Genomic DNA, 27,451 nt, shown 5'->3' on the forward strand with positions numbered 1-27,451 from the left:
AGGTCTGTTGGGTAAAACAGGTGCCCAACAAGTGATTATTAAATTTCAGATTGATGCACTTGCAGTCCAGAGTCCTGATTCCTACTCAGGTCCTTTAACACTTTAATTCCTAATCTGACCCAATAATTACATTTACCTTTATCTGCACAGAACACTTTATTTTATACTGAAGATCTTGGTTCTGCTCAAAAAGTGGAGAAAAAAAAGAAATGAAACTCCTTTTTGATTGCCATTTCCTGTCTGTTGGCAGACTGACTCTAATAAAAGTAAGATAGTAACAAATAAGATGAAAAAAAAAAAAGTAACCTGTGAATGTAGACAGTTAATAGCAGGTTGCTGCATCTCAAGTACTGTATGCTGAATTTTGCTAATGAGAAAGTTGCTTTGGTGAGATTCACACACCCACAGATGGAAAATTTAGCTGTCATAACAGAACAACTGTCATGCACATCCTTCAAAATACAAACAAAGTGACCCTGACTGAAACAATTCAGGAGTTTAGTGGTTTTAATTAAAGTGACCAAGTATGGGATTTAGGGGGCATAATTTAGGGGAATACAGGAAAATCTGAGCTATACTGAAAGGAAAACTTGAAGGGGTCTCTGTGCTGGACAAACTATATAACAACACCATGTATAAATATATGTCTATTGTTCACTAAAGCATTCATTCTTAAGGAAGAGAAACTGGATGAAAAGGCTGAGGTATGTCAGATTACAGAAAAACTTGGCTGAAAATCAGTAGCAACAGGTCTGATTGAGTGATGAATCAAAACTTGAAGTTTCTGGTCATCACTGTGTACGGAGGAGATCAGGGGAGAGATATAAGAGTGTCTACAGCCATCTGTGAAACACGGTGAAGGCTTGGTGATGGGGATTGTGGTTCGCCCAGTGCTGTTGGTGGTTTTCAGAATTGGTGGAATTACAAACGCAGAAAAGTGGCAACATATTCAGATTCACCACGCAAAACCATCTGGAAGGGATCAGATTGGAAACAGCTTAAGTTTTCAGCATGACAATGATCCCAAACACTAGGGCTGCTCAATTAATCGAATTTTAATCACGATTACGATCTGGGCTTTCAACGATCATTAAAAATGACTGAGCCGATTATTAGCCCCTCCCTCATTTATCCGCGACACCTTAAAGGCCGGTCCGTGAAAATATTGTCGGGCATAAACCATCCGTGGCGCAAAAAAGGTTGGAGACCGCTGATTAAGAGGACCCGAGGGAAGCTCGGAAAGCTAAGCAGAAGTTATTTGGAGAGAAGAGTGACTGCCGTTGGTTGAAAAGAGAGGTAAAAAAAACTTCAGTGGTGTTGCACACTATTTTATATTATTTTTTAAAGTCATTGTTAACCCTTTAAAGCCGGTCAGAGCAGCACGCTCCGTGTTGTGTAACTATTTTTAAATCCCTGTAGAACCTGAACCGTGTAAGCTAGTGCAATAATTTGTTTTGCATATGAATCCGGAGGAGTTGTACTTACATCTTATGCCATCAGCTTGTCCTCGGTCACGGTTTCCTTCCACATAAAGCTTTGCAAAAATTGCATAAAAAGCGCCTGCAGGAACAAAAACATAATATTCCAGAAACACGCTTTGCCGATCTGATCAGCTGTTCGTAACACTTCCCACAGTGAAACAGACGTCAGCGCGAACTATCACATGTCCGCCATTTCCTGACCGAAACCGGAAGTGACGTCATTTTCGCGGAAATGTAGTTTTTTACTTGTAGGCCTTAAAAGCCTATACTGGTCATGTTTGACTTTTCTGAATAGTTGCTGGGATGCTTAGAACTCAAACTTCACTGCTGGAAATAGTTTATTTTGATGCACCTGCTGTTTTCTTTGCAAATTTGCGTCATAGGATTGTTTTTTTTGTTTTTCCTGCAGTGTATAAAAATTGGTGTATCTCCAAAATAAAACTATGAAGACACTCAAAATAAATTTCCTGTTGTAAACTATTTTGTGCAACTTTTTTGTATTTAAAGTTTTGAGGGATAAACCTCTTAAATTTCTCCAAGTAGAAATATATGTAAACAAAACAAAAGCGATTTTCAATTTTTTTGTAGTTTATTGTACTTTTTTGCAATTAATGTAGTTACTATGGATTTAATGCATACATATTATTAAAATATGGGCTATAACAGTTGTATAGCAACTTGAAATGCTCCCACAAATGGCACTACAACATGTAAAAAAAATAATATAATCTCTGGCGGACTTGGTTCTATAGTAGGTCTTAAAGGGTTAAATAAATATCGTCAAATAATCGAGATCTCAATTTCAGTAAAAATAATCGTGATTATCATTTTTGCCATAATCGAGCAGCCCTACCAAACACTCTGCCAATGCAGTAAAAACATACCTGGATAGAAAAACACACTCCCCAGAGCTCAGAATCTTCAAGAAGACTGAAGAATTATTCCTGAAGAATACTTAATAAAGAAATTACAGAAGAGCTAAGAAAGTTGCTATGTTAAAGAATAAACATGGTCATACCAAAAATGTGGAACCTGTTGGAACTGTAAAAGCTCTGTTTTTGCCTTATAAACTGCATTCCCATGATTCATTGCACGTCTGAATAAATCACTGCACCAGTTTTGAGAGGTGAATTTAGCACCGTACTGCACTTTTGCCATACTACTATGTCTCCTCATGAGCTGTTCATGTATTGACTCATGTATTGAAGCTGGGGTATTTCTTATCTATTTGAATATCTATTATATATTTAATTGCAGTCTACTTTCTCTTCTCCGTGTGTCTCTGACAGGGAGTGGGTGTGTGAGAGCAGCTGCAGTCGGGTACACCATCAACTCTTATTAGATCACTGTCTTCACACATACACAGTAAAACACACAAAGTTAACAAGCAGGCACTTCTGGCCAACAACGCTGTTTTGTAAACGCCACAGCAGTGTGGGGACCAAGAAATACACACACACACACACACACACACACACACACACACACACACACACACACACACACACACACACACACACACACACACACACACACACACACACACACACACAGAGATAATGAGGCGTGCTACAAAAAAAACTGCATATGAGAATTACATGCAAAGCAAACAGTTTCATAGAAGAAGCAGATGTTGAAACAGCACAAGCATGCTAGCTAGGGAGCACAGATATGTACTTTAAAGACAAAGGATTCATTAAGTCTTATCTAATCAAGTTTATCAAGTCTGAAATTATGTATTTATATGGCTTCAAATGGGTTTGTACTACTGGTAAAGAGAAAGGAGAAATCTAATCACATGTAACTCTGATAACCAAACTTTTGTACATCCCGACTTTTTAAATGCTCAAGGTTAATTCTTGAAAAATGAGCAGAAGATAAAAGAAGACCAGCTGGGAGGAAAAGATGACAATAATTGCATATTTTTAAAAATAATTTATGATATTAAATCATCATAAAATGTAACTGATGATGCTGAGGTCATGTAAAACACTGACGTCACATTTTTATTGTGTGTTTTGTCCGTGTCTGTGTCCGGTTATGAGGCTGGATACAGGAAGCCTGACTCTTTTCCCTCTGACCTTCCTCCCTCTATTTATAAGCATCGCCTCTCTCTCCCTCTCTCACAATGACACGCATGTCAATTTTACCCTCTCCATTATGTGTGCCCTTTTTCAATCCTTTTGTCTTTGCACCAATTCACATATTCTACATGACTTGTGTATTTTTTCCAGCCTGCACTTTCAAGGCTTTCATCAACACTTATCATACTGCAACACTGGAAAGCCAATTAACTTTCACTGCCAAGCTAAAGAATTTAGCTCCAAAGTCAGAATAATTGTCTTGTTTTGTTATGTTTTGTTCCCTGGAGTTCCTGAGCCTCTGCGTCCCTGAATACAGCAACCACTACGCTCCACGCTGATAGATCTCAATCCACCGGTGACTTCCTGGGATAAAAATGAAACAAAGTCTGCTTCAAAGTGCTCGCAAGGGTTTAAAGACTATTTTATAATGGTCTGAGGAAAAGGCTGTTCAACTTTATTACAATAATGCAATTTCTTTCTTATGGTCTGAGAAATGGCCTAAAATCTGGTTGGTGTTAATCTGCTTCCCTGGCACATCTGTAAAAGCAGAGTACCAAATTGGGGAAATATTATGAAAAAGTTTCCAATGACTTTAAGACAGAACACACGTGATGTTCTCTGGCAAAGGTGAAGTTCTGATTACGCATGCTTTCCCTTCACTTCACCCTTACGCTGGCCTACATTATTTCTCCGCTGGGGGTGTGAGAGAGTGAGAGGGAGGACAAGTCGGATTAGAGAGGAAAGGGAGGAGAAAGTGAGTGTGAAGTGGAGAGAGGCTGGAGATGAGAGACAGGACAAGAGGACACATGGAGAGAGAAGTGAAAGGGATGAAGTGTGAGAGAAGAGAGAGGAGTGAAGGAGAGAGCATCTGTGGGCGGTCTTGGCTTTGCCCAAAGGCCTTGGCTTCTCTCCTCCTCCTCACGATCAACATCTCTCCTTCACACATTACCTCTCTCTCCTACCCCACCGCAACCTCATCCACCTCTCAGCGCACGGCGTTACTCCATCCTCTCTCCTATTTATTTTGTGAAATCACTTGCACTTTTTGTTTTGAATGCACATCAGATTCAATCTTTTTGATGGTTTCTTGAAAATATGCATCTAAATGAATTCTCATTGGTTGGACAATTGCCAGTGTTACTCTTATGAGGAGAAAAGCTCTGCTTCATTAACCTCTCAACACTGATCTATGACTTTTGGCAGCAGGAGCCAAAACCAAATAGTGAATGCAAGCTTAATTAGCATTTATATTTACTGGACTCCAAACTGACACCGTGTCAAAGAAGTCACAGGCAGGGCTGGAATTGGTTTTAACAACGCCTATGATGACTACAGCAGGTAATGGGCTGGTACATTAACAGACCTTTTCTGCTCTAACTGAATACTGAAAGCCACGTTCATCCATCCACACAATATTTTTAATTACCACCAGAGAAGCTTTTAATGTGAATTCAAGATTATTTATTTGTTGCCAAATCACAACAACAGTCATCATAAGGCACTTTATATTGTAAGGTATAGACCCTACAATAATACAGAGAACACTCCAGCAATCAGATGACCCCCTATGAACAAGCACTTGGCAACAGCAGGAAGGAAAAACTCCCATTTAACAGGAAGAAATCTCCAGCAGAACCAGGCTCAGAGAGTGGCAACCATATACTGTGACCGGTTGGGGTGAGGGGTCGTTTAACCATCTCACCCAATGGACTTCAGGAGCTGGAGATCGAACCACCCACTTTGGTGACCTTTCAAACAAGATGGCTAACAAGGAGAGTGTGTTCCTCAAAGGCTGTTTGAGGTTCTCCAACTGGTCTTCAGGCCTGTTTGACTGAGGTCCAAGTAACATATCTAGCCAGAATATTTTTATTCTAAAATCTGAGTAGAGGAAATATCAAAATGCACAAAATGTAAATTTTTACTGTACTACTGGTATTTTTGAGCTGCTTCAGCCAGCAGCATCTCTCTCTCTTTGTTCAGCAGAGTCAGCAGTGTATCTTTTCCAAAAACTCCCACTCAGAAAACCCACTCTGTTTCTATAAGTGGGAAGGATAGAAAGAAAGTGAGAGCACTTCTTATTGTCTGTGAACTAGCTACTAACAGTCATAGTGGTGGAGTGTCAACTCAACATACTGCTGAAACACACACACACAGATACAGAGAGTGGTCTCTTACTCATTGGCTTGGAAAAAGCAGAGATTTTCTGGATTTCCCAGTAAGAGCGAAAGAGGAAATAGGATTTTATTAATGTCAAAAATGTAGAGGGCATACCACACGAGGGCTTCCAAAAGTGTTAAAGCTTCATGCCCTAAAGACCCACAAATACGCTGAAATTATGAGTACTTTCAAGAGGCAGGTGGTCCAAATCACACCAAGTCTGTTCTGTGAGTGACACAAAGTGAACTGAGGTGGATTGCAAACATGGCTTATGAAACAACATTAACCACAAAACACATTTTTAATGAGCGACATGCTGTATTTGTTTCACTTATGTACCAAACAAGGCAGGGTATGAATGCTGTACTCAATACATGAAGTCAATACCACATAAACACCCTGCAGGTGAAGCCGTTCACTGCCAATTTCTGAGAACGCGGTGAAATAAATAAACTATGATATTGATTTCATATAACAAAAAACAAAATGAACAATTTTGTCACATATTAGATCACACAGTGATCACACTTCTTTAAAAACACCATGACAGGGCAATGACTGGATTTCTCACTTGTCACTCAGTTTGCACATTTATCATGCCAACTATTTCTAAAGCAAAGTGCTGAGAGTCAGCTTTATACGAGACAGCATGTTTGGGCAGGTTCGAAAAACGGAGTTGTAGAAACTTGGAGAACGTCAGCTCTTCCAAAGGCGTGTTCAGACTGAATGCAAAGCTAACTTTAAACAGGACGCATGCACACAAAGTCAAAGGGACACGCAAATTGATGTAAATAAGTAAAACCATGTCTGCTCAGGTTAATAGCACAGCTTTCTAAACAGAGCAGTAGGGAAGAAAAAAGCAGCAGAACTAGGAACAACTGGCCTTACTGGGATTTTTTTTTTTTTTTTTTTAAATCAGTCTGTCTGCACTGTAACACAAACAACCACACACGGCACTAGATGGATATCGAACTGGGAAAGCACCTCAACATAACTGAGTCATACAAGTGAAGAGTGGTTTTGTTTAAAATTACCATACTGATGACCAATTGTAAAGTAAAAGAAAAAAATCACCCCAAATCAAAAAAAAAGATTTCTAAAAATGTCTTTGTGTACTTACTGGAAGACAAGAGTATTTAATTCTGTTTTTTCAGCAGCCTATAATAGGACACCAAAATACATGAGTAAGGTAAAAATTATATTTGTTTTTAATTGCTTTTGTGTAAAGTTAAATAAAGTAACATTATGAGGCAAAAATGTGGGTGTAAAAAAAAAAAGAAAAGAGAAGAAAAGAAAAGATCCCATCTCCTGCTCCACACACCACTCATGAACGAGACCCGAAGAGCAGCAACTCCGGGAATGGGCAAGGCACGCTCTCAGACTTGGAAGTGAAAACTCAATCCAAATCATCCCGAGGCCAAAGCAGAGAGCCTGTGCTACTTGGCTGTGCTGAGAAATTGTCCCTGTAAAAGCTGTAAACAGAATCGATGTCAAAGGGCAGGACCCACCAGGAGTGAGTCTGACTCATTTTTGCAGTGTGAACTAAGTAATCACTACGATTACACAGACTGCAACTGGCCAGCTACCCCATACTCCTGTAGCAACCCCCACATGGAAACCCCATGGGACACGACTGCATGCCCTCTCCAGGTTTACCAAACGACATGTAGAGTGTTTGGACGAACTCCTACGCAACCTCAAGGATGTTTTTTTTTTCTAGGCTAGATTAAAATAACTAAATAAATAACATATTGTTTTATTTCAATAGCAACATGATATCAAACTATAACATTCTAATCATGTTTGTTATGTCACGTCATGTTTGAAACAACATTTTGGTGCCAATTTTCCACTCTGCTGGAATCATATGCCTCCAATATAACAACATTCTTTCAACAATGGTGGGTTTTTTGGCATTTGCAAATTGCAAAATAATTAACAACTGATACCCGATTCACCTGAGGTGGAGCTCCTAAATACTCTGTAACAATAATCTGCACAGGCCCCCACAGAAAACTGATAAGGAATCAATAACAAAGTCGATGAAGAAGAAGCAAAACTAATAATGAAACTGGAAAAATGTTAAATCTTATCTATAGACATATTTTAACATAATTTCTGCAAACAGCACCCAGTCATACACAGATCTGAGCAGCAGTGATGACACTAGGTATATCCTACTCTGCAATCAATTAATAAATGTCATGAAGAGCCAGAACCTGAGTGATACGACCCTCTCCTCACCCGGGCTCCCTCTCTCCCTCACATCTTCCCCTGACACCTACATAATTACACAGTCTGTCAGTGAGCCTGTATGTGCGTGCCTGTGTGTTACATGTGTGTGAGAGCGAGCATGTAATGTGGGGGTGGCACCAGATTCACACTGTGCATCTGTATCTGACCTTTAACGCTTAGAATAGACACGCACAGAGAAAGATGGCAAAGAGTACAAGAATCAGAGAAAGAAACAAAGAAGAAAAGAACGAACAAACACGGGAAAACTGGGAACATTTCTGCTGCACTTCACAGTACAGTGGGAGATTCACAAAAAGGTCGATGCACTGTCTCTGTAATGTCAGGCTACATCTGCCTAATAAAATTAATCATTTACTAATAACTCTAATCTAACCTGAGCAATTAACAAACACAGAGGGAAACACACACACACACACAGAACGAGAGAGTGAGATAAAGAAGCTGTCTCACTAATTATAGTGTGTCTGTGCAGCTGAGGTCTGCTGGGTATTGTGTGTGTGTGTTTTCTGTGCGTGTGTGTGTGTTTTCTGTGTGTGTGTGTGTTTTCTGTGTGTGTGTGTGTGTTTTCTGTGTGTGTGTTTTCTGTGTGTGTGTGTGTGTTTTCTGTGTGTGTGTTTTCTGTGTGTGTGTGTGTGTGTGTGTGTGTGTGTTTTCTGTGTGTGTGTGTGTGTGTGTGTGTGTTTTCTGTGTGTGTGTGTGTGTGTGTTTTCTGTGTGTGTGTGTGTGTGTGTGTTTTCTGTGTGTGTGTGTGTGTTTTCTGTGTGTGTGTGTGTGTGTGTGTGTGTGTGTGTGTGTGTGTGTGTGTGTGTGTGTGTGTGTGTGTGTGTGTGTGAGCAAGAGCAAGCTTTGACTTTAAATGAGGACTCCTCTTTCTGAGTGCTGGGAGATGATCAGTGCTCGGTAATCCTACCTGCGCGCACGCACACACACACACACACACACACACACACACACACACACACACACACACAAATACAAGACTCTTCCAAAAGGTTTTTTAATCCATGTAGGATGTACGTGTTTGCGGTCATGGCAGAGTGCGTAACAGGAAGCGGTGTGCACACCCTAAAGGTCCAGAATTACAAAAAGAAAAGCACGCCTGGCGGCATGTGAACCAGACAGAGTAAAGCATAAATCCCCTTCCCGAGCATCGGCCCCTGATGGAGCAGCTGGCTGTGGGCTTCACCAAATTAGTCAGCACAGGCATTTGGCAGCAGAGCCGCAGATCTCTCTCATCCATCAAAACCTCTGAGATACCTCTGAAAGATGATTAGGCCAGACAATAAAGCAATGAAAATAAATCAAAAAAATGAAATGCCCTTTTGTCGGTTCTTTAGCCGAGCAATCTACCTGGCAGAAAATGCCTGTGAGTAAACCCTAGATACTGAAATCTATTCCAGGATTTACAGCCATGCAGAAAATATAAACCATCCAATTTCCTTTTGGAAAAAGTAGTAAAAATAGTATGGAAAAAAAGACTAATGAAAGTATGGTATTAGAAGAAACTGCAATTCTTATATTCATGTATCTACACAAAAATGTGCCAACTGAATATTTTCTTCATTGACCACTTAGGCCGCTTAGATAATCTTCCAAAACTGATTTTAAGGAACCCAGCGTTTCCACAGATTTAGACATAGCAGAGATAGTCCAGGTTCTACTTGATGTCTCGACAGATGAACCAGTTCTCCACCAATGATGGCTTCTGGATTGAGTGGACTACTGACACCAGTAGTCCACTCAATCCAATGTGAATCTGGGCAAGCCAGTAAGTGCGTAAAATGAAGCAGGAAGGGCTGGGACTAGCAAAACTTTCAAAATAAGAGCGAGGAGCTTGTGCACAAGGAAATTAATTGTGAATGCCGTCATTCCAACTCTCCACTGACCGGGTCTAAGTGTAACCATGTTATATTAGGGATATTAAAAATACAAAGTCTAGCTGGAATTTGCAGCTGCAACCTTCAAATCAACGTAGGAGGAAAAAAAACAATAGTGTGAGGAAGGGAACAACCTTGAGGAACAACACAACAAAAAATAAAGGCAGATTCAGACATTATGTACATACCACGTAATCAGGGAGATGGGGAACACCAGGGAAGACAGCTGAACACAATCAGACCAACGAGACAAGGGGAAGCAAAACTAGCATCATGACACCCTTTAATACAGCCAGAGCTGAGGTCACCACAGCTGTGCATGTGTTACATTAGTGCATGTTACACCTCCTTTGTTTTAAAAACAGACCATTTTTATATATTCTTTATATACTTTATATCATATTCTTATAATAGATGTTTCTGTATTGTTTTGGTTTTCCATTGGGTTCTCACGGGTTGTAATTTTACTTTATTTTCTCCTAAGTTTATCATTGTCATTCACAAAAAACAAGATAAATAATTTGTGTATGTGCAAACCTATTAGGTGATAAAGCTCATTGTGATATGACAGGAGTGAGACACAGAGGAAGAAAGGCCAGAGTTGCAGTGATGGAGTCTGTGTCACCTCAGCAGTGAACTCCACAGGTTCATTATCAAGACAGATGGGCTTGTTGGAAGAGAGAGAGGAGGTGCTACTTTCAAAGTACAATTACATACCAGGGAAACATGGCTATAGATAGCCCTCTGTATTGATGTACTGTAGTACTCAAATTGACTTTACTCACTCTTGGTAATGCTTACTTTTCTACCTCGGTTTCGACAACTGACAGAAACACTGCAACGTAGCAGGGTATCTCAGTCGACTGTCAGGGGACTATCACGTAAACCTGTTCACCCATCAGCTTAAAATAAATAAATCAATTAAAGAAATGGGGACACTGCTATCAAAAGATGGTGTTCTTTGGGTGTAATATAGCTGTATGTCGCGGTTGAAGTGGGTGGCCAAAAGAACAAAAAAACAAAAGCAGAAGTATGATGGCCCACATGCACTTATCATGCTGCAGACATGACAGTTCTCTATGACAAGTTAGAGGTTTGCAAAGTTTTCATGGCATGTTTAGTTTAGGCTCACCACTCTTGGCACTTCGACTGAGGAAAAAGAAGGAAAAAAACTAAACTATAAGGAAAACTTAAAAAAAACAAAACATGAACATGAACATAATAGCAAAAAACTGATCATCGCCAAGTGATTGCAAGGTGGTAATATGCAATTTGATATGACAAATCAAGACAATCAAACTTATATCCAGGCAAACAGGAAAGCTGAGAAACACGCCAACCGGAAATCTTCCAGCTCACCTCCTGGGTCATAAAATACCTTTTACTGACAAAATTAAGGTTTCTGCATCAAGGTTAATAAGGTGTGGCCTATTTCACAACACTCACTAACAGCTAAACAGCTTGTAATTCGAGTCAGTCAGCTGTCTATGCAACTAATCGTTCAACCAGTAGTCTATCCACATTCATACATGGTTGGTATGTAGATGTATGCTGATCCATCCTGAGCACCTTTGGTTGTTTTAAATGGTGAATGCCAACAGTGCAAACAAACCAGTTTTAGTGTAAATTTAGTAATAAGTTGATAGATCAAAGCAAGACCTCGGCTGTCATAATTAATTCATTAGCTAGTCAAAAGCAATCAGTGTCACAAACATAAAAGCCCAGCAGCTACAACTGTCATGGCCTGTTAAGTGTTTTGATGACAAAATGGGTTGAGTGATGAAAATGATTTTCTCTTTATTTCCATCCAACATTAGTGAAAGAGAAATTTATTCACACAAATTTACTTAAAAATAAAGGACTCTGAGTGCTTTTCTCTACAGTATGTTAATCATTGTGTGCATTTCATCTAAGAAAAGTGAGATAAGTGTGTAGACTGCAAGTTATTTTTGAAGGTGGACATTAGGTGTAATTACCTGCATATCTATGTACCAATAAGTCTTGATGCATGCTCAATCATCCAGGTAATCACAGAAAATTGATTCCGCTTGTATCTCACTGAACGTACTTTATCCAGATGAATGTAATCATCTTTCTGGTATCTACCTATAGGTATTTAAAATAATCTATTAAAGCCATAGACAGATCATGTAAAACAGATAAACAACAAATAATGGTCTAAAAAAGAGAAAATATTTGAAAATGTCTTGTTGGTACCAGAGGTCTGAAAAGTTTAGAGTGCTTTAAGCTGATGGGAAGGCAACAACAACCACTCGCTACAACCAAGGTATGCAGAAGAGCATCTCTGAATGCACAATATGTCAAACTGAAGTAGATGGGCTACAGCAGCAGAAGGCCACCAGAGTACCACCCCTATGAGCTAAGAACAGGAAGTTGAGGCTAAGGTTTCACATGGGTTTACCAAACTGGACAAATGTTGAATCGATTAGCCTTGTATTAACAGTTCTTGCTGCTGGTGGTGGTATAGTGGTGCGGGGGACAGTTTCTGCACATTTCTGGCCCCTCAGTACCATTTCAACCCCACATGTCTTAATGCATAACATGTCAAACTTTGAAGCAGATGGGCTACACTGGATGCTTACAGGCTTACCAAAATGAAAATGATGTCATGAAAGCAGGGATCCATCCTGCCTTGTATCAGTGGTTCAGGCTGGTTGTGGCGCTCCAATGATGTGGGGGACATTTTCTAGTCTTTGGGACTCTTATTACCAACTAAGCATTCATTAAAAACCACAATGTACCTGAAATTTGTTGCTGATCATATCCATTCCTTCATGAGCACAGTGTGCCCATTTTCTAATGGCTCCTTCCAGCAGGATAGCACATCATGTCACAAAGCTCAAATCATCTGAAACTGATTTTTTGAACCTGACAATGAGTTCACTCTACTCTAATTTCCACCACAATCACCAGATCTCAATCCAAAACGTGCATGGGCAAATCTGCAGCAATTTTGCGATGCTATCATGTCGATATGGAGCAAATGCTAGGAAAGTTTCCATTAACTTGTTGATTCAATGCCATGAAGTATTAAGGCAGTCTTAATGGAAAAGGGGTTTCAAACCTTATACTAACAGCTACCTAAGGAAGTTTAAGTATGTCAAAACACATTTTCAGAAACTGAAGGTGTAATTTATGGTGGTTATTTCTTGACAAAATGTACAAGCAGGTCCAACACTGTGCCTCTCTACATCTGTGGAATGTAAACAGACAGCTACACTACATAAATTACATAAAGTGGCACGGAAGAGAGGTTGGGAAAGCTGTCCTCTTCTTTTATTTTAAATCACATCAGACTTTCATTCCATTACAGCGAATTCAGTGTATTTAGGAGTCATTCTGCTTGCATTGATGTGGTCAGCCATCACCAGTCAGTTTTCAGACCTGCCTTTGTTGATTTACTTACCATGTTGTTGCTTTTTTGCTCATTATACTGTATTATCATCAGGCCACTTTCTGTGGCCATAAAGGACACAATTTCTTCTACTACATCATTTGCGGCATGATAGATGAGAGACTACTTCTCTGATGATCAGTGTGGGTAGTCATTTTTAACAAATAGCAGGTCACAACAGGCTACACACGTCACACTAACTGTCGCAGAAAACTCCTGTCACAATCACCTAGTGAGGGAAGGAAGTTAATTAACTAATCTTGCAACACGTCATGGTTTCTCTTCTCTAGTACACTAAGAAGATCTACTTCCCTTTTTTTCGTCTGTTTCGCCTTTTGCCCTCTTTTTTTCAGCCCCGTTTCCAAGTGGGAAAAGCCTCTTACAGCCAGGCAGACGACTAATAAGGAGCGGCTCCTGTCAGCCAATCCCCCTTAATGCCTCGGCACACTGCATTATGGGCAAAATAACCCCCAACACACACACACATAGAGACACCCAGTCACTCTCAAACACTCCTGAAAAGGCTAGGAAAAGAGAGCGAGATAAGCCAGAAATCCCACTGTTCCAAAAAAAGATGTCATCACTCTTCTTCTTCCTCTTAGCAAGAAAATGATTGATATGCATAAGCACACACAAACACACCACCAGACAACTAGAACAGCATTACTCAGTGAAGGTAGCGAAGGTTGTACCAACACCTCCGAATAACACCGTCTATAACATGTATAGAAATAAAAGGAGACTGAGTCAGTGAGCAGAGAAACCCTACACATCACGATGAATAACATACACTAACATAAACACACTCATTATTCTGGAAAATGAAGCAGAATCCCTTCGGCACAGAATTTGTGCTTAAGAAAAATTAATAAATAAATTATTTCAGGCTATTTCTACTTCAAATACTCCAATTACGCTCTTCTAGCCCCTCCCACTTTCTGTTCAACCTTTCTGTTTGCGAGTAGCAGCCAATCAGGAGAGAGATGGCTAAAAAAGAAAGAATATTTTTGGGTTCTTGCTTGATATTATTGAGTTTTGGCTCCTATTTTGACTTTGTGGTTAGTCTGGCGATGAGGGTTTTTTTGTTTTTTTATATAATATTATTGAGTTTGGATTCTTGATGTAATGATATCATTATAGTCTCACAAGCATTTCCCTATCTCTCCCCCCTTTATCTTGTGAAGGTGCCTTTGACTCTTCCTTGACTTCTGTGCTCAATCTGTATGAACAGCCTAACCTTTGATGTAGTCCATCCACAGGTTAGGCTAACACCATTACCAGTATACCAGTACCAGTATACAAAATTATCTTATTGTGCTTGTGTTGCTCTGTAGCTCTCATCAAACGAGAAGTTTGGGTGTTTGAGTTCAATTTTTTTTCCATTGCAAAACATCGAATTCTCCATGCCGCCATGGTCACACATTTGGTAAAAGCTCACGGTTTTCAAAATAAAGTAACACCAACTCCCTTTTGACTTTCCTGACCAACTTTTAGATGGCTTCAGTCAACCAGCTTGAAGCTGTAAGTGCAACATGTCATTTGCTGTTGCCCATTGGGCCACAGACACGCCCTTCAACAAAAACTGAAAAGCCTCCAAATTTAGCATGACGAAGCTGTGCCATCTACACTGACCAAATACAAAGCTGACCCCTTAAAATCCCCAGGAAGAGTTTGAAAAAGTATAATGCCTGGAAATGGCATAATGGCGTCAGTATTTAATCTTACATTCAAAATTTTGGGTTCAGGTGCCTTGGACATACAAATAGCTTTAACTATGTCTTGAACACTTCATGCCTCACACTCGAAGTGTTCAGTCCCATAAAATGTCTTTTTACCCCCAAATGAATTATATAATCAACTTTGAGAAATCAGGACTGTGGATTAAAAGAAAACTGCAGCTTCATAGCACTGAGACTGGTTTAATCTTACAAAAATCCTATATGTTCTTCTGTTTTTTTGAATTATCTCGTCTACCTTACAGCTTACTCTCCCTCCTCCTCTGCTTCCTAACAAGAGGAGAAATCATAAATATGCATGTATATCTGTTCATCCGTTGTGAGGATGAGAGGAGAGAGGGAAAATTGTGTCACTGAGCCTTGTATTTCATCAACAATTGGTGCTGTGATCGTCTGCTTAAAAATGCATGAGTGTCTTTAAGCTGCCTGGACTCTGAGCCAAACGTTCCACTGAATTTAACACATACTGCACTACAAAACCAGCTCCTACACTGGTTGTATAGAACATTCGGGATCAGGTCTTTCTTGCTTTACGCTATAGAGCAGTGATCCCAAACCTTTATTGTTAGGCTAACCCACACAGGCCTATCAGATGAGCTCTGTTCTCCTTCCTGATTTTTTTTTTTTTTTTGTTAAATAGATGTGTTCATTTGGTTTCATCCTAAACTATTTCACACAGATCAAGATCAGTCTGGCAAACTTTGGATACAGATCCTGGATATTTATACTCCCATCTCAGGCTGTCCCTAGCATCCTCTTCTGTCACACCAACCCTTCTATGGGAAAACAGCATTTGCCTCAGTTGAGCTCTACCTTTTACTAAACACTTTCCTGCTGACTTTATGTCTTCAAGTACCAGTTCCAAGTCTTACTGAGTGCAACATAATGTTTACTTTGTAGGTCAAGGTTACCACTTGTGATCATAATGACAATAAACAGGAATATGCTTTACCAGAGATGACTAATGGGCTACAAGCCAATAAGCATGCAGCGTTCATTGGCTTCTCAGATCTACCTCCCGCTGATGATGTCTACTTTCCAAAAGTTACAATGGAGATGTCTTCAAAAGCAGGCGACATCACAGTGGCTACCGTTGTTTTACATTTCTTTATTTATTTCTTATTGATCTTGTCTGTCATTCACTTTAGCCATGAGAGGTAACGCAGAAGGAGAAGTGTGCTGTATTAGCAAACACGGACATATATATTACATATAAAATAATAGGTCCTTCTGCTGTTACACCCACATAGCACTTGCTGAGACCATTTCACTAAAACTAAAAATGGAAACCTCAGGAGAGTCAAAGGCTCACTAACGTCAGAAGCACTCATACAGTGCGGATCATGTAAGAGTAATTTCGAGTTCATTTTCTGCACAAAAATGGTTCATGCACCATACTCCAGAATTTTTAGCAATCATTCAGAATAGAAACTGATCTAAAAGTGAAGGTCAACCCAAAAGCATCATCTCCTTTGGATGTTTTGATACGTATAGTAATTATAGTTTTATAGTTTTTCTTCTTACTGTCCACACGCCATATTTTGAGAACCATTACTAAACCAACACTAAAGTGAAAAACCAGCCAAAACAGGCCGACATTTTTCCAGAGTAACACACTAAAGCGTCACCAAAACATTAATTTTTGATGTCTGATCGTCTCTCAGTGAGACTTGTAGGTAGATAAATTAAGGACATAACAGCAAAATTAATAACATCTACATTCCTGTCAAAATTTGACAAAACAGTTTTCCTTTTCCTGAATGCATTAAATTGTAAAAATGTCATTAAAAATTATGTGTGCCCATGTGTTTTGTAGCTTATTAAATGCCGCCCTTACTGCATGCAAGGTATTTCTTCTGTTTTGGCCTTTCCCATTTAATTTCCCCAGAGAAAGCCAATGCTATTGAACTGCACTGGGATGTATTGCTCTGTTTTACAATTACTGTAAGTAGAATGACATTAAAGGTTTCTAACTCATAAATATCTCTTTCCTTTAGGCCGTTTCAGGCTGCTGACCGTGTGCATCGTCCATAGAAAACAACTGCAGACACAAAAATCAGAAAGTTAAAAATTCACGAGTGCCTTCAGGAGCTCCGGGTAAGTACATTTGGAAAATCAAACATGCTTTTTCTACTGCAAACTCACATCTTTTTTTTAAGTTTAATTTAAAAAGAATGACAGGTTAATGATAACAGAATTTAAAGCTTGAAGGAAGAAACCAAGATTTCAGCACATAAGCAGCAGCAGGAGCTCCGCTGGTTATAAATATATCAGGGACCTTAAATGCCTTACTCTTACACCAGAAGACAGCTTCATTCAAGTCACCGGGCTTGTTTTATTTTAAGAGCGAGTTAACTTTTATTACTCCGCCTAATGTCACTTCTCCACTGGGTAATAAAATAATTGTCCTATAATATGCCACTGCCACTAATTCTCTCTTTTTCCTGCTTCCTCCTCTTTCATATATACCTCTGACTCTGTATCAAACATTTGCCCATTTCTCTTCCCCTCTATAGCCATTTTTTACCCCTCCTTTCCCCCTCTCCCCTCTGTATTCTGTCCTAATTGAAGGCTGAATAGAGTTTTATATTCTGGCAGTATCAGATGATGAAAGGCCTTTGATCACTGTTTACCCCCGCAGGTGGTACACAGCAGTAGCAACATGAGATACACTCGTATCTTTTTATGTTTTTTTCCTCTCTCCTCCTGCATTTGTGTGTGCCTCGCCAGCCTTTTCTCTCCATCCCTCTCATACACCACCTCGCAGTCAGCCAGTGGACGTGAAACCCGGAGTATATCCTGGACTGCAGACATGCACTTATTGTGATATGCCGTTTGTAAAGTGGGCCGTAAATAGCGGAAGGATAGCGTTGCAACATCCTGTCCTGTGGCGGTTTGTTTCAGCAACAATTCCCACAAAGGCGGCGGTAAAAATCTCACCACACGGTAAAGCTGGGGTGATGAAACAGAGTGTTTGTTTCTTTGTATTTTTGCTTCGGGGCAAACAGGTCACGCTGGCATTTTCTTTGCCTGCAAAGTCAGAGATCACGGCCAGATAGCTGGTTCATCAGCTACAGACTCGAAGTCTTACGTGGTTGTCAAATAATGTGTGATTCAGCGTTGTCGGCTTCTTGTTAGCGATGACATCCTGGAGTCAAAGAAGGTGCCAGGGGAAGCAATTGACACCTGGGATACAAACAGTAGATTCTGGGGGTATTTTTAGCCTTGATTTTTTTTAACAGAATGGTAGAGAGCAGACAGAAACACAGGAAGAGAGTGCGAGGGAATGATATGCAGGAAATGGTCCAGGGTGGACTCGACCCCAGGGCCCCCTGCCCCCATGGGTTCCCCAATCAACCAGGTGAGCTACAGTGGCACCCTGAAGACTTGTTTTTATAGAATTTTTCAACTGCCTACTCCTTTAATCAGCTGAATATAATCATACCAAAAATGCAGCACAAGGCAGGCACATCAGACTTTTATTTTATATATATATATATATATATATATATATATATATATATATATATATACACATATATACATATATATATATATATATATATACATATATATATATATATATACACATATATATATATATATACATATACATATATATACATATATATATATATATATACATATACATATATATATATACATATACATATATATATATATATACATATATATATATATATATGTATATGTATATATATATATATATATGTATATATATGTATATGTATATATATATATATATGTGTATATATATATATATATATATACATATATATATATATATATACACATATATATATATATATACATATACATATATATACATATATATATATATATATACATATACATATATATATATACATATACATATATATACATATATATATATATATATATATATATATATATATATATATATATATATATATATATATATATATATATATATATATATATATATATATATATATATAAAAATAATGAAAACTCTTCAGATCGGCCAGTACAGTTTCAACAAATTCAAATCTATACTAAACTTTATTTTAAAGTCATTTAAAGAATATAAAAACAACACGCAGAGACCACCAAAAGACGAGCGAAATTCGTAGATACTTTGTAAGTTCAGCAGAATAAAGTAAACAGAGATTGTTTTGTGAACACAGACACTGATTTAGCATCAGAATGTATCTGTGTATGTACCATTTTACCCCCTCTCTTCAAAACCACAGACGTTCTTCTGTACTGGAGACTGTTTGCATACACGGAGGCAATTTTCCCCCATTCATATTTGTAAATCTTATCCTTTAGTGCTCTTTTTTCACAGATTTATCAGTGAGTTCTCTCTCAAATGTTCTCATAAGTTACAATAAGGACAAATTAAATTAAAACTGTCATTCCAGATAACATAATAGCTATCTTGTGCAGATAATACAGGTTTGCCTTTTTTGTTTGCTCTTTGGTGAGCCTCAGACACAGAACATTTACATGCCGCTGGCCAGAAACATTAGAGGATAATTAGGGGTTACATATCCAGGGATTTTTCCAGGCTGAGAATTAGTCTTTGGGAGTAGACTACTCGAAAAAATATATAGTTTATATATGAATAAATAAAAGCATAATTAAAAAACTAGTAATCATTTTGCCCTTACTGTCCTTTGGCTCTGACTAACACCTCTTTAATGGTGCACGGAAAAACCCCAGCATCTCTAATGGCATCATCTTACAATACATATCTCCCACTACGTATTTCAACTATGATGCAGCTCTAAGTTGCAATTAATATTTTATATCTAATCTCAATGTGGCTATCAGTCAGTTGTGGCATAATTAATAAAGTGTTCCAGGAAGACTGCAAATATTGTAGGCATGTATATATGGGCTTTGGGGTACATTAGGACTTCAGAAAGAGTGCACAGGGATGGAGTGGGGTCATTGTGAGGTCAGGACAGAGGAGATAGAGTCTCATTTCGCTGCTATGAGCACAACTGCCGCTCTGCTAAGGCTCTGCTTTATGGGTTGTGGGAACTGTAGCGGGTTTATATAATTTTATGAGCTCTAATGCCAACTGTGTTGACAGCTAGATAATCCAAAAAAATCTATAAATGCAACGCTGACCAACTGCCTGTCACAGATAACCAGGAAGTGGTTGGAGAAACATGTCACTGACTCACTTACAGATTGAGTGTCCAGCCGGCTGACTGACTAGCTAATTAAAGTAATGTCTTACAAACCAACCGGTGCACTGACTACACAGACACACACAAAGCCGCTGTCTTTTGACAGAGGAAGGGCTGTCATGCAGGCAGATGGGTGAGACATCTAAGAATAGATAAAAGGAGGGACAGCATTCTGGGAACACACACACACACTCACACACACACACAGACAAAGTGTGACGAATGTCTGGCAGATAAGTTACACGTGCCTCATGCTGCCATAAACACACAATACCACAGCTCCTCACATACACTCACACACACGCTGGCTTTGATGTTCAACAGCATAATTTCTCAGCTCTTTCATATTGCCACATATGGTAATTCACTTCTTGGCATTGGCCACTTCAAAGCTATGTAAACCACCTTCTTACAAACCATCTCCCCTGACCGGCTAATTCCATTTCCTGCACATCATGGCTGATTCCACGAAGCAGAAAATTCACAGATTAATCATAGCCTCATCCAATAAGGTCAAAGGTCCGAACAACCCAAGACACGCCACGTTAACCGCCGTGCCAATCCGCCTTTGTCGTGTTGATAGAACAAGGCAGATTTATTTGGCGTAATTAAATATACCAGACTGTATTCTTCCAGTCCAAACATACGACCGACATACTGCGGTGGATTAGAAATACAATAAAGAAACAAACTGTTCTAACTTCAGATGTGACAAAAGAACATCATGCTAGGGAATAAGTGAAATTCCAGCAAAGAGTACCATATACACAGTATAAGTTGTTCATTAACTAAAAAAAAGAAAAAGAAAAAGAAAAAAAATGGCAGGTTTTCTAACCATCTGGCATTTCATTTCCACATTCTTCTTCTCTGAAATACTCAGTGCACAGTAGCAAACAGTGGCTGAGTAACATGAGCCAAATTCTCTGCTTTGCAAACAAAAATAATCCAACTAGGGATTCCAGTGAGGCCATTTACAGTTTATGAGCACTGAATACAGCTACTGGAAGCAGCTATAAAGGGACAGGGTGGACAAGGTCATTATTTGGTTCATCTTTTGTCATTCCACTTTCCTCCCAGAACTTTTACTCTCAATTCCGGTGTAATATTCCAATATACTCGGTATATATTAATCTCTATACAGAGAAATCTGCATTTCTATATATGTAGAATATCTAGGCCAGAGTTTGGGTAAATCTTCTGGTTTCTAGTTGCATTACTCAATCAAGTTTGAGCCAAGTGTCTGATAATCATCATAAAAGAGCAATCACACTTGCCAAAATTTCATCTCACACCAACAACTATCTGTTGATGAATGACAGGTTTTAAGGGTATCGGCATTTATAAAACACAAGATAACCTTACAAGTACTCGTCAGTTGTTCCTGTTGTATAAACTAACTGTATTAGTATATTAACCAGATGAAAACAGGGTAACTAATGCCTAACAACCTAATAAAAACACAGTTAAATTGTTCCCATTTCTTTTTACGTAAAAAAATGTTGCATTTTTAAATTAAACAATCGCCAGCTCCTTGGACTACACCACCTTATTTTGGTGTAGTATGGCAGACCACAGGTCATTACTTAATGAGAGTAGGAACTCCTTATTTTTGGCAAAAATTATGATCAGAATTACTCACAGGCTATGGAAAATTGTGTATTTACTAAACTAAACTGTCTCACATTTAAATTGTTGGGATCTTATCACCTTTGCCAAGACAACAGCCAGCTGCTGTGCATCACTTAAAGCAGGCCAGTTCAATGGGTCCTGAGAGATCTGGAGACAAAAAGCAGCAAGTAGTGGTTCTTCCACAGGTTCTTCTATGGAAACTGCTGGGTTTTACCTATCGAAGTCATCTCAGCTAGAGCTGAACCTAACAGCGAGCAAGTTGGTCAATTACACGGGCCTAGAGACGAGTCAGAAACTGCTGGTCCCTAGGGGAAACGTTTATTCTCTGACCAGTTGTTGCTAGGTTAAACTGGTCCAAAAAAAATGGTGATAACATCAAAAACCTCCCTGAGCTTTCTTTAGTCGCAATCAGATTATCACATTCACCTTTAGTTTCCACAGAAGACACCACTGCATCTGTAAACCCTCACTAACTGCAGTAGTGAAACCAAAAAAAATCGGCGACGAAAAAGGGAAACCTTCAAAGTAAAAGTTAATCACTGCTATCTAGGAGCAACCAAAGCAAACGTAAGAAGGTTTTGGGTGCACCACTTTCACCCAGCGAGAGCAAGCAACCTCCCGCAAACACTCCCCAACCAATCTTTCCCTCGCAACCATTGGTTACCATGGGGTAATTGTTTTCATAATCACTGGAAGTTAGGGCTGCTCGATTATGGCAAAAATGATAATCACGATTATTTTCACTGAAATTGAGATCACGATTATTTGATGATATTTATTTAACCCTTTAAGACCTACTATAGAACCAAGTCCACCAGAGCTTATATTATTTTTATTTATTTTTTTTACATGCTGTAGTGCCATTTGTGGGAGCATTTCAAGTTGCTATACATCAATACAACTGTTATAGCCCATATTTTAATAATATGTATGCATTAAGTCCATAGTAATTACATAAATTGCAAAAAAGTGCAATAAACTACAAAAAAAATTGAAAATCGCTTTTGTTTTGTTTACATATATTTCTACATGGAGAAGTTTAAGAGGTTTATCCCTCAAAACTTTAAATACAATAAAGTTGCAAAAAATAGTTTCCCACCACAGGAAATTTATTTTGAGTGTCTTACAACAACAACAATCTTTATTTATAGAGCACATTTAAAAGCCTTGGGCATACCAAAGTGCTTTACATAAAACAATAAAAGGTTCAAACATTGATAACGGATAAAAAAAATAAAAAATAACGAGTTATGTTCATAGATAAAAGCTACCAATAAGAATGACTACAGCACATGGGTAATAGCAAGATAAAAGCTGTACCACCATAATAAAAGACACCAATAGAAAGATAGGAGGGAATTAATACAAGAGGTCAATAGGTCACAGCAACCAAACAAACAAACAAACAAACCAGCAATTAAAAGGTGGAGAAGGCAAGTTTAAAAAGATATGTTTTAAGCTGTGATTTAAAAGAATGAATAGAATCAGATGCCCGGATGCCAATCGGGAGATTGTTCCACAGCACAGGTGCAACAAGAGCAAACGATCGATCACCTCTAGTCTTAAGTCGAGATCTGGGCTGAGCCAGCAGTAACTGTGACGATGACCTTAAAGCCCTAGCAGGAGCATAAGGGTTTAAAAGGTCCTTAAGGTAGCTGGGTGCAGTGTTGTTAGTAATTTTAAAAGTAAACAACAAAATTTTAAATTGAATACGATATTTGACAGGCAACCAGTGCAGATCGGCAAGGACAGGAGTAATGTGGGCAAACTTGCTGGTTTTGGTTAGAATGCGAGCTGCAGCATTCTGAACTGTCTGTAATCTCTGTAAAAGGGAAGAGTGTTTTATTTTGGAGATACAGCAATTTTTATATACTGCAGGAAAAACAAAAAACAATCCTATGATGCAAATTTGCAAAGAAAACAGCATGTGCATCATTTCACTGTGGGAAGTGTTACGAACAGCTGATAGGAACGGCAAAGCGTGTTTCTGGAATATTATGCTTTTGTTCCTGCAAGCGCTTTTTATGCAGTTTTTGCAAAGCTATATGTGGAACGAAACCGTGACCGAGGACAAGCTGATGGCATCAGATGTAAGTACAGCTCCTCCGGTTTCATATGCAAAACAAATTATTGCGCTAGCTTACACGGTTCAGGTTCTACAGGGATTTAAAAATAGTTACGCAAAACGGAGCGTGCTGCTCTGACCGGCTTTAAAGGGTTAACAATGACTTTAAAAAAATAATATAAAATAGTGTGCAACACCACTGAAGTTTTTTGTTTTTTTTAACTCTTTTCAACCAACGGCAGTCACTCTCCAAATAACTTCTGCTTAGCTTTCTGAGCTTCCCTCGGGTCCTCTTAATCAGCGGTCTCCACCCTTTTTTGCGCCACGGACGGTTTATGCCCGACAATATTTTCACGGACCGGCCTTTAAGGTGTCGCAGATAAATGAGGGAGGGGCTAATAATCGGCTCAGTCATTTTTAATGATCGTTGAAAGCCCAGATCGTAATCGTGATTAAAATTCGATTAATTGAGCAGCCCTACTGGAAGCCAAAAGTGTGACTTAAAATAGTTCCGATCAAGCTCTGAACTGTTTTACAGAACAATAAATCTCAAATACTGACTCTTCCTCACAGGCACAAAATGTCTGGAGAAACACCATTTTTAAAAAAAGTACTACTTATGAACATTTGACTCGCTATATTTGACTCAGTTAAGTGCAATAAAATGGATCCATGTCGAGCAAATAATCAAACACCACCACTTCCTTGACTATCACATAATAATAACACAACTTCTGCCAACTAAGACTTCTGCTGGCTGAACACGATTCTTCACATGACGTCATCCTTTCCTCCGGAGTCCATAAAGCAGACGAGGGTTTGATATGTTCAGTGTACCAAACCCATCAATGCTCCGGTTTACTGCTGCATTTTCTACTGAGGCAACACTTTTATCACAACAAACTACTCCTGCAGTCATAAAATTGGAAAAAGGCAAGCCAGCTGCGGCACTCCCCAGGAAACACAATCTCCTGGAAACCTCACTTAACCAAAGATGGTTTCCCCTCGGAACAGAGACTCCGTAAATGATGACACAATAAACACAAAGGAGTTGTGAGTCTCTGTTGTCTTTGCCTTACACTGTTTAAAAAGATCATGCACACTCCAAACAACAACAACAACAAAATGGGTAATTATCATCTGTCGAATGGATTGTAATAGGATTATTATAATGTACCAGCACTTTTTAAAATGAGATGAATTGCATTCCTCAAAAAAAAAAAAAAAGGAATGGTTTATTCAACTGTAATGTGTTTACATGGGGAATATTTAATCTGACTGGGTCATTAATTACTGGGGCAATAAAAGGCTTACAGTAATTATCCTGCACCCCCACCCCACCCCCACCCTCCACCCAGGTTTAAAAAGAAATAATTTATCAAATGCAGCCATAATTTTTAATTTACAGTTTTTATTCTTTGTGTTGACGAAGACCAAATGTGATTTACAACTTTAAAATGAATGAATTTCAATAGGAGGGGATGTCTCACCATGGAAACCAAGAAAAAGAAGTGGCAATCGGTGTGTTTTCACCCAAAAACATGATATTTTTCTAATCAGAGTAGATTTTATTCCCTTAACTGATCAAAGTAGGTTTTATTGACCAAGCTGTTTTGTGACCTTCAATCTAACCAAGTAGTTTTTAATCCCTAAACAGAGTCATTTTTACTTGATGGTTAAAATCTACGAGTCAAAGTGAGGTCGACAGTGCAAGTTGCAAAATGACTCACTCAACCTCTCCTGCAAACCCTCCCACATTCAAAATGTGAACGCCATCGACATCTGAAAGTGAAAAATATTAATTTCATGACACAAATCAGTACATACGAGCACAGAGTCACCAGATTAGAGGTCGTGACCCTTTCTTATCAATTTTCCCAAGCAAAGATTTAATAGTGCTGATGGTAAAAATTATACTTCACTTTATCACACTGCCCCAAATCAGACACAAACAAGTTAGTCGAACACAAACAAGCTGAAATGATTGATTTGACCCCCAACTACAGATCATTTCCAGCAGACACATAAACACAAAGCCTAGACAGAAAGACAGACAGATAGACTGTGTGAACGTGTGGACTTGGGATCTGGCCAGTTTTCACTATCAACTGCAGCTGCCAGTCACACTGGGGTGTCAGGATGCTGCTGGCATTCACGCACGCACGCACACACGCACGCAAACACACACCACAAATCAATACAGCTTCACTCCCTCCCCCTCCTCCACACTGTTCCAGCACCACAGGGACATGCACACATTGTTGTGTATGTAAAATTGTTTTTATCCCTCACTGATGGGGCTAAAATGCCCTGGCTTTTGTGCGCATATCAGTGCTGGGGCTGTCAACAGCAGCATGGTGAGCACAGCCTGGGACAAGGCAGGGTTATCATAACTATGACATGTGAGAATTTAGCTTTTCAGCTATGAGCTGAAGTATGCACCACTCAGTGTGTGTTTATGTTTACAAGATTTAGCTAGCATGGGTGTAATTCTTGCAGCAGCTTTAGCCTTTAACGTGTAACTTAAGCACGAGGAGAGTGAAGTATAGGCGCAAAGACATAATAAATGCACAAACATATCCTTCTCGAACCAGTATCCTTCCCCAGCATCCTCCCAGCTATCCCACTCACCGATACGACGTCTGTTTTCTGAACGCCAGTCCCCTTAATTTCTCCTCCAGAGTCTCTTGCTCCATGTCAGGCAGGCTACTGAACGTGTCGCTGCAGCAGCCCACGGCAGCCTCCTCCGAGCCGGCTCCGGACTCCGAGTCACCCCCGTCAGCTCCGAGAGAGGCCGGGCGCCCGCTTAAGCCCCCCGCCGCCGGGCTGGTGCGATCCTTCGCTTGGGGGTCCATGCTGGTCGCTCCTCGCGGTGTCACGCCGCGCTGGACCCCCTCTCCTCCGGGTACTGAGAGGACGCGGATGCCGGCGGTGAAAAGGAGAGTCTAACTACTCCGGCGTGATAATAAATTAAAAAAAAAAACGTAACGCTGAGAGCGGCTGTGTGGGCTTTGACCGCTGACCGCCTTTATATACTGCAGCCGAGCACGGCAGCACGCGTAGCCGCCTGGACAGCAGAACGAACTGCACTCACGAGCCCCCTGACCAACTGGCAGTGAGCTACGTCAAGCTACGCACGCCAGGTAGGAAGTGGGAAAACTTGTCTTCAAAATAAAAGCCCCCAAACTTTTTTTAAACGAAACATTTTTATGTGACATTTGATATTTTAAAAAATAATATTATAATAATTCATTAAAAAATTAACCATCGTCTTTTTATGTCATAAAATAGTTATTTATACATAGAGCAGTAAGGTTTTTTGCTTGTTTGTTTTTTTTTTACTATAGTTTTGTGCCCGCCTTTTTTTTTAATTAGAGGTTTAAACTAGGTTTCCTTTCGCTTTCTTCTCCTACTTTTTTAATTTTGGACCAGTGTCCCCTTAAATAAGCCCGAAAATACCTAATAAGTACATTTTACAACAAATGACAAACACAAAAATATTCTGAATTTTTTTTTTTTAAAAATGTGAGTTCTTGCACAAATTATA

At 39.3% G+C, this 27,451-nt stretch overlaps 1 protein-coding gene across 4 annotated transcripts in view; it reads right to left on the bottom strand.

Moving 5' to 3' along the window:
* Window positions 1-27,004, bottom strand: part of dgki (diacylglycerol kinase, iota) — a 102,329-nt gene extending 75,325 nt beyond the window's left edge. For all 4 annotated transcript variants that reach the window (XM_004573727.4, XM_004573729.4, XM_004573728.4 and 1 more), the window contains exon 1: window positions 26,536-27,004. In XM_004573727.4, the coding sequence (XP_004573784.3) occupies window positions 26,536-26,759 (224 nt within the window). In that variant the 5' untranslated portion in view covers window positions 26,760-27,004. The remainder of the gene's footprint in view (window positions 1-26,535) is intronic.
* Between the last annotated feature and the right edge of the window lie 447 nt (window positions 27,005-27,451).

Source organism: Maylandia zebra, linkage group LG17 (assembly GCF_041146795.1).
Source record: "Maylandia zebra isolate NMK-2024a linkage group LG17, Mzebra_GT3a, whole genome shotgun sequence".
Classification (NCBI taxonomy): domain Eukaryota; kingdom Metazoa; phylum Chordata; class Actinopteri; order Cichliformes; family Cichlidae; genus Maylandia; species Maylandia zebra.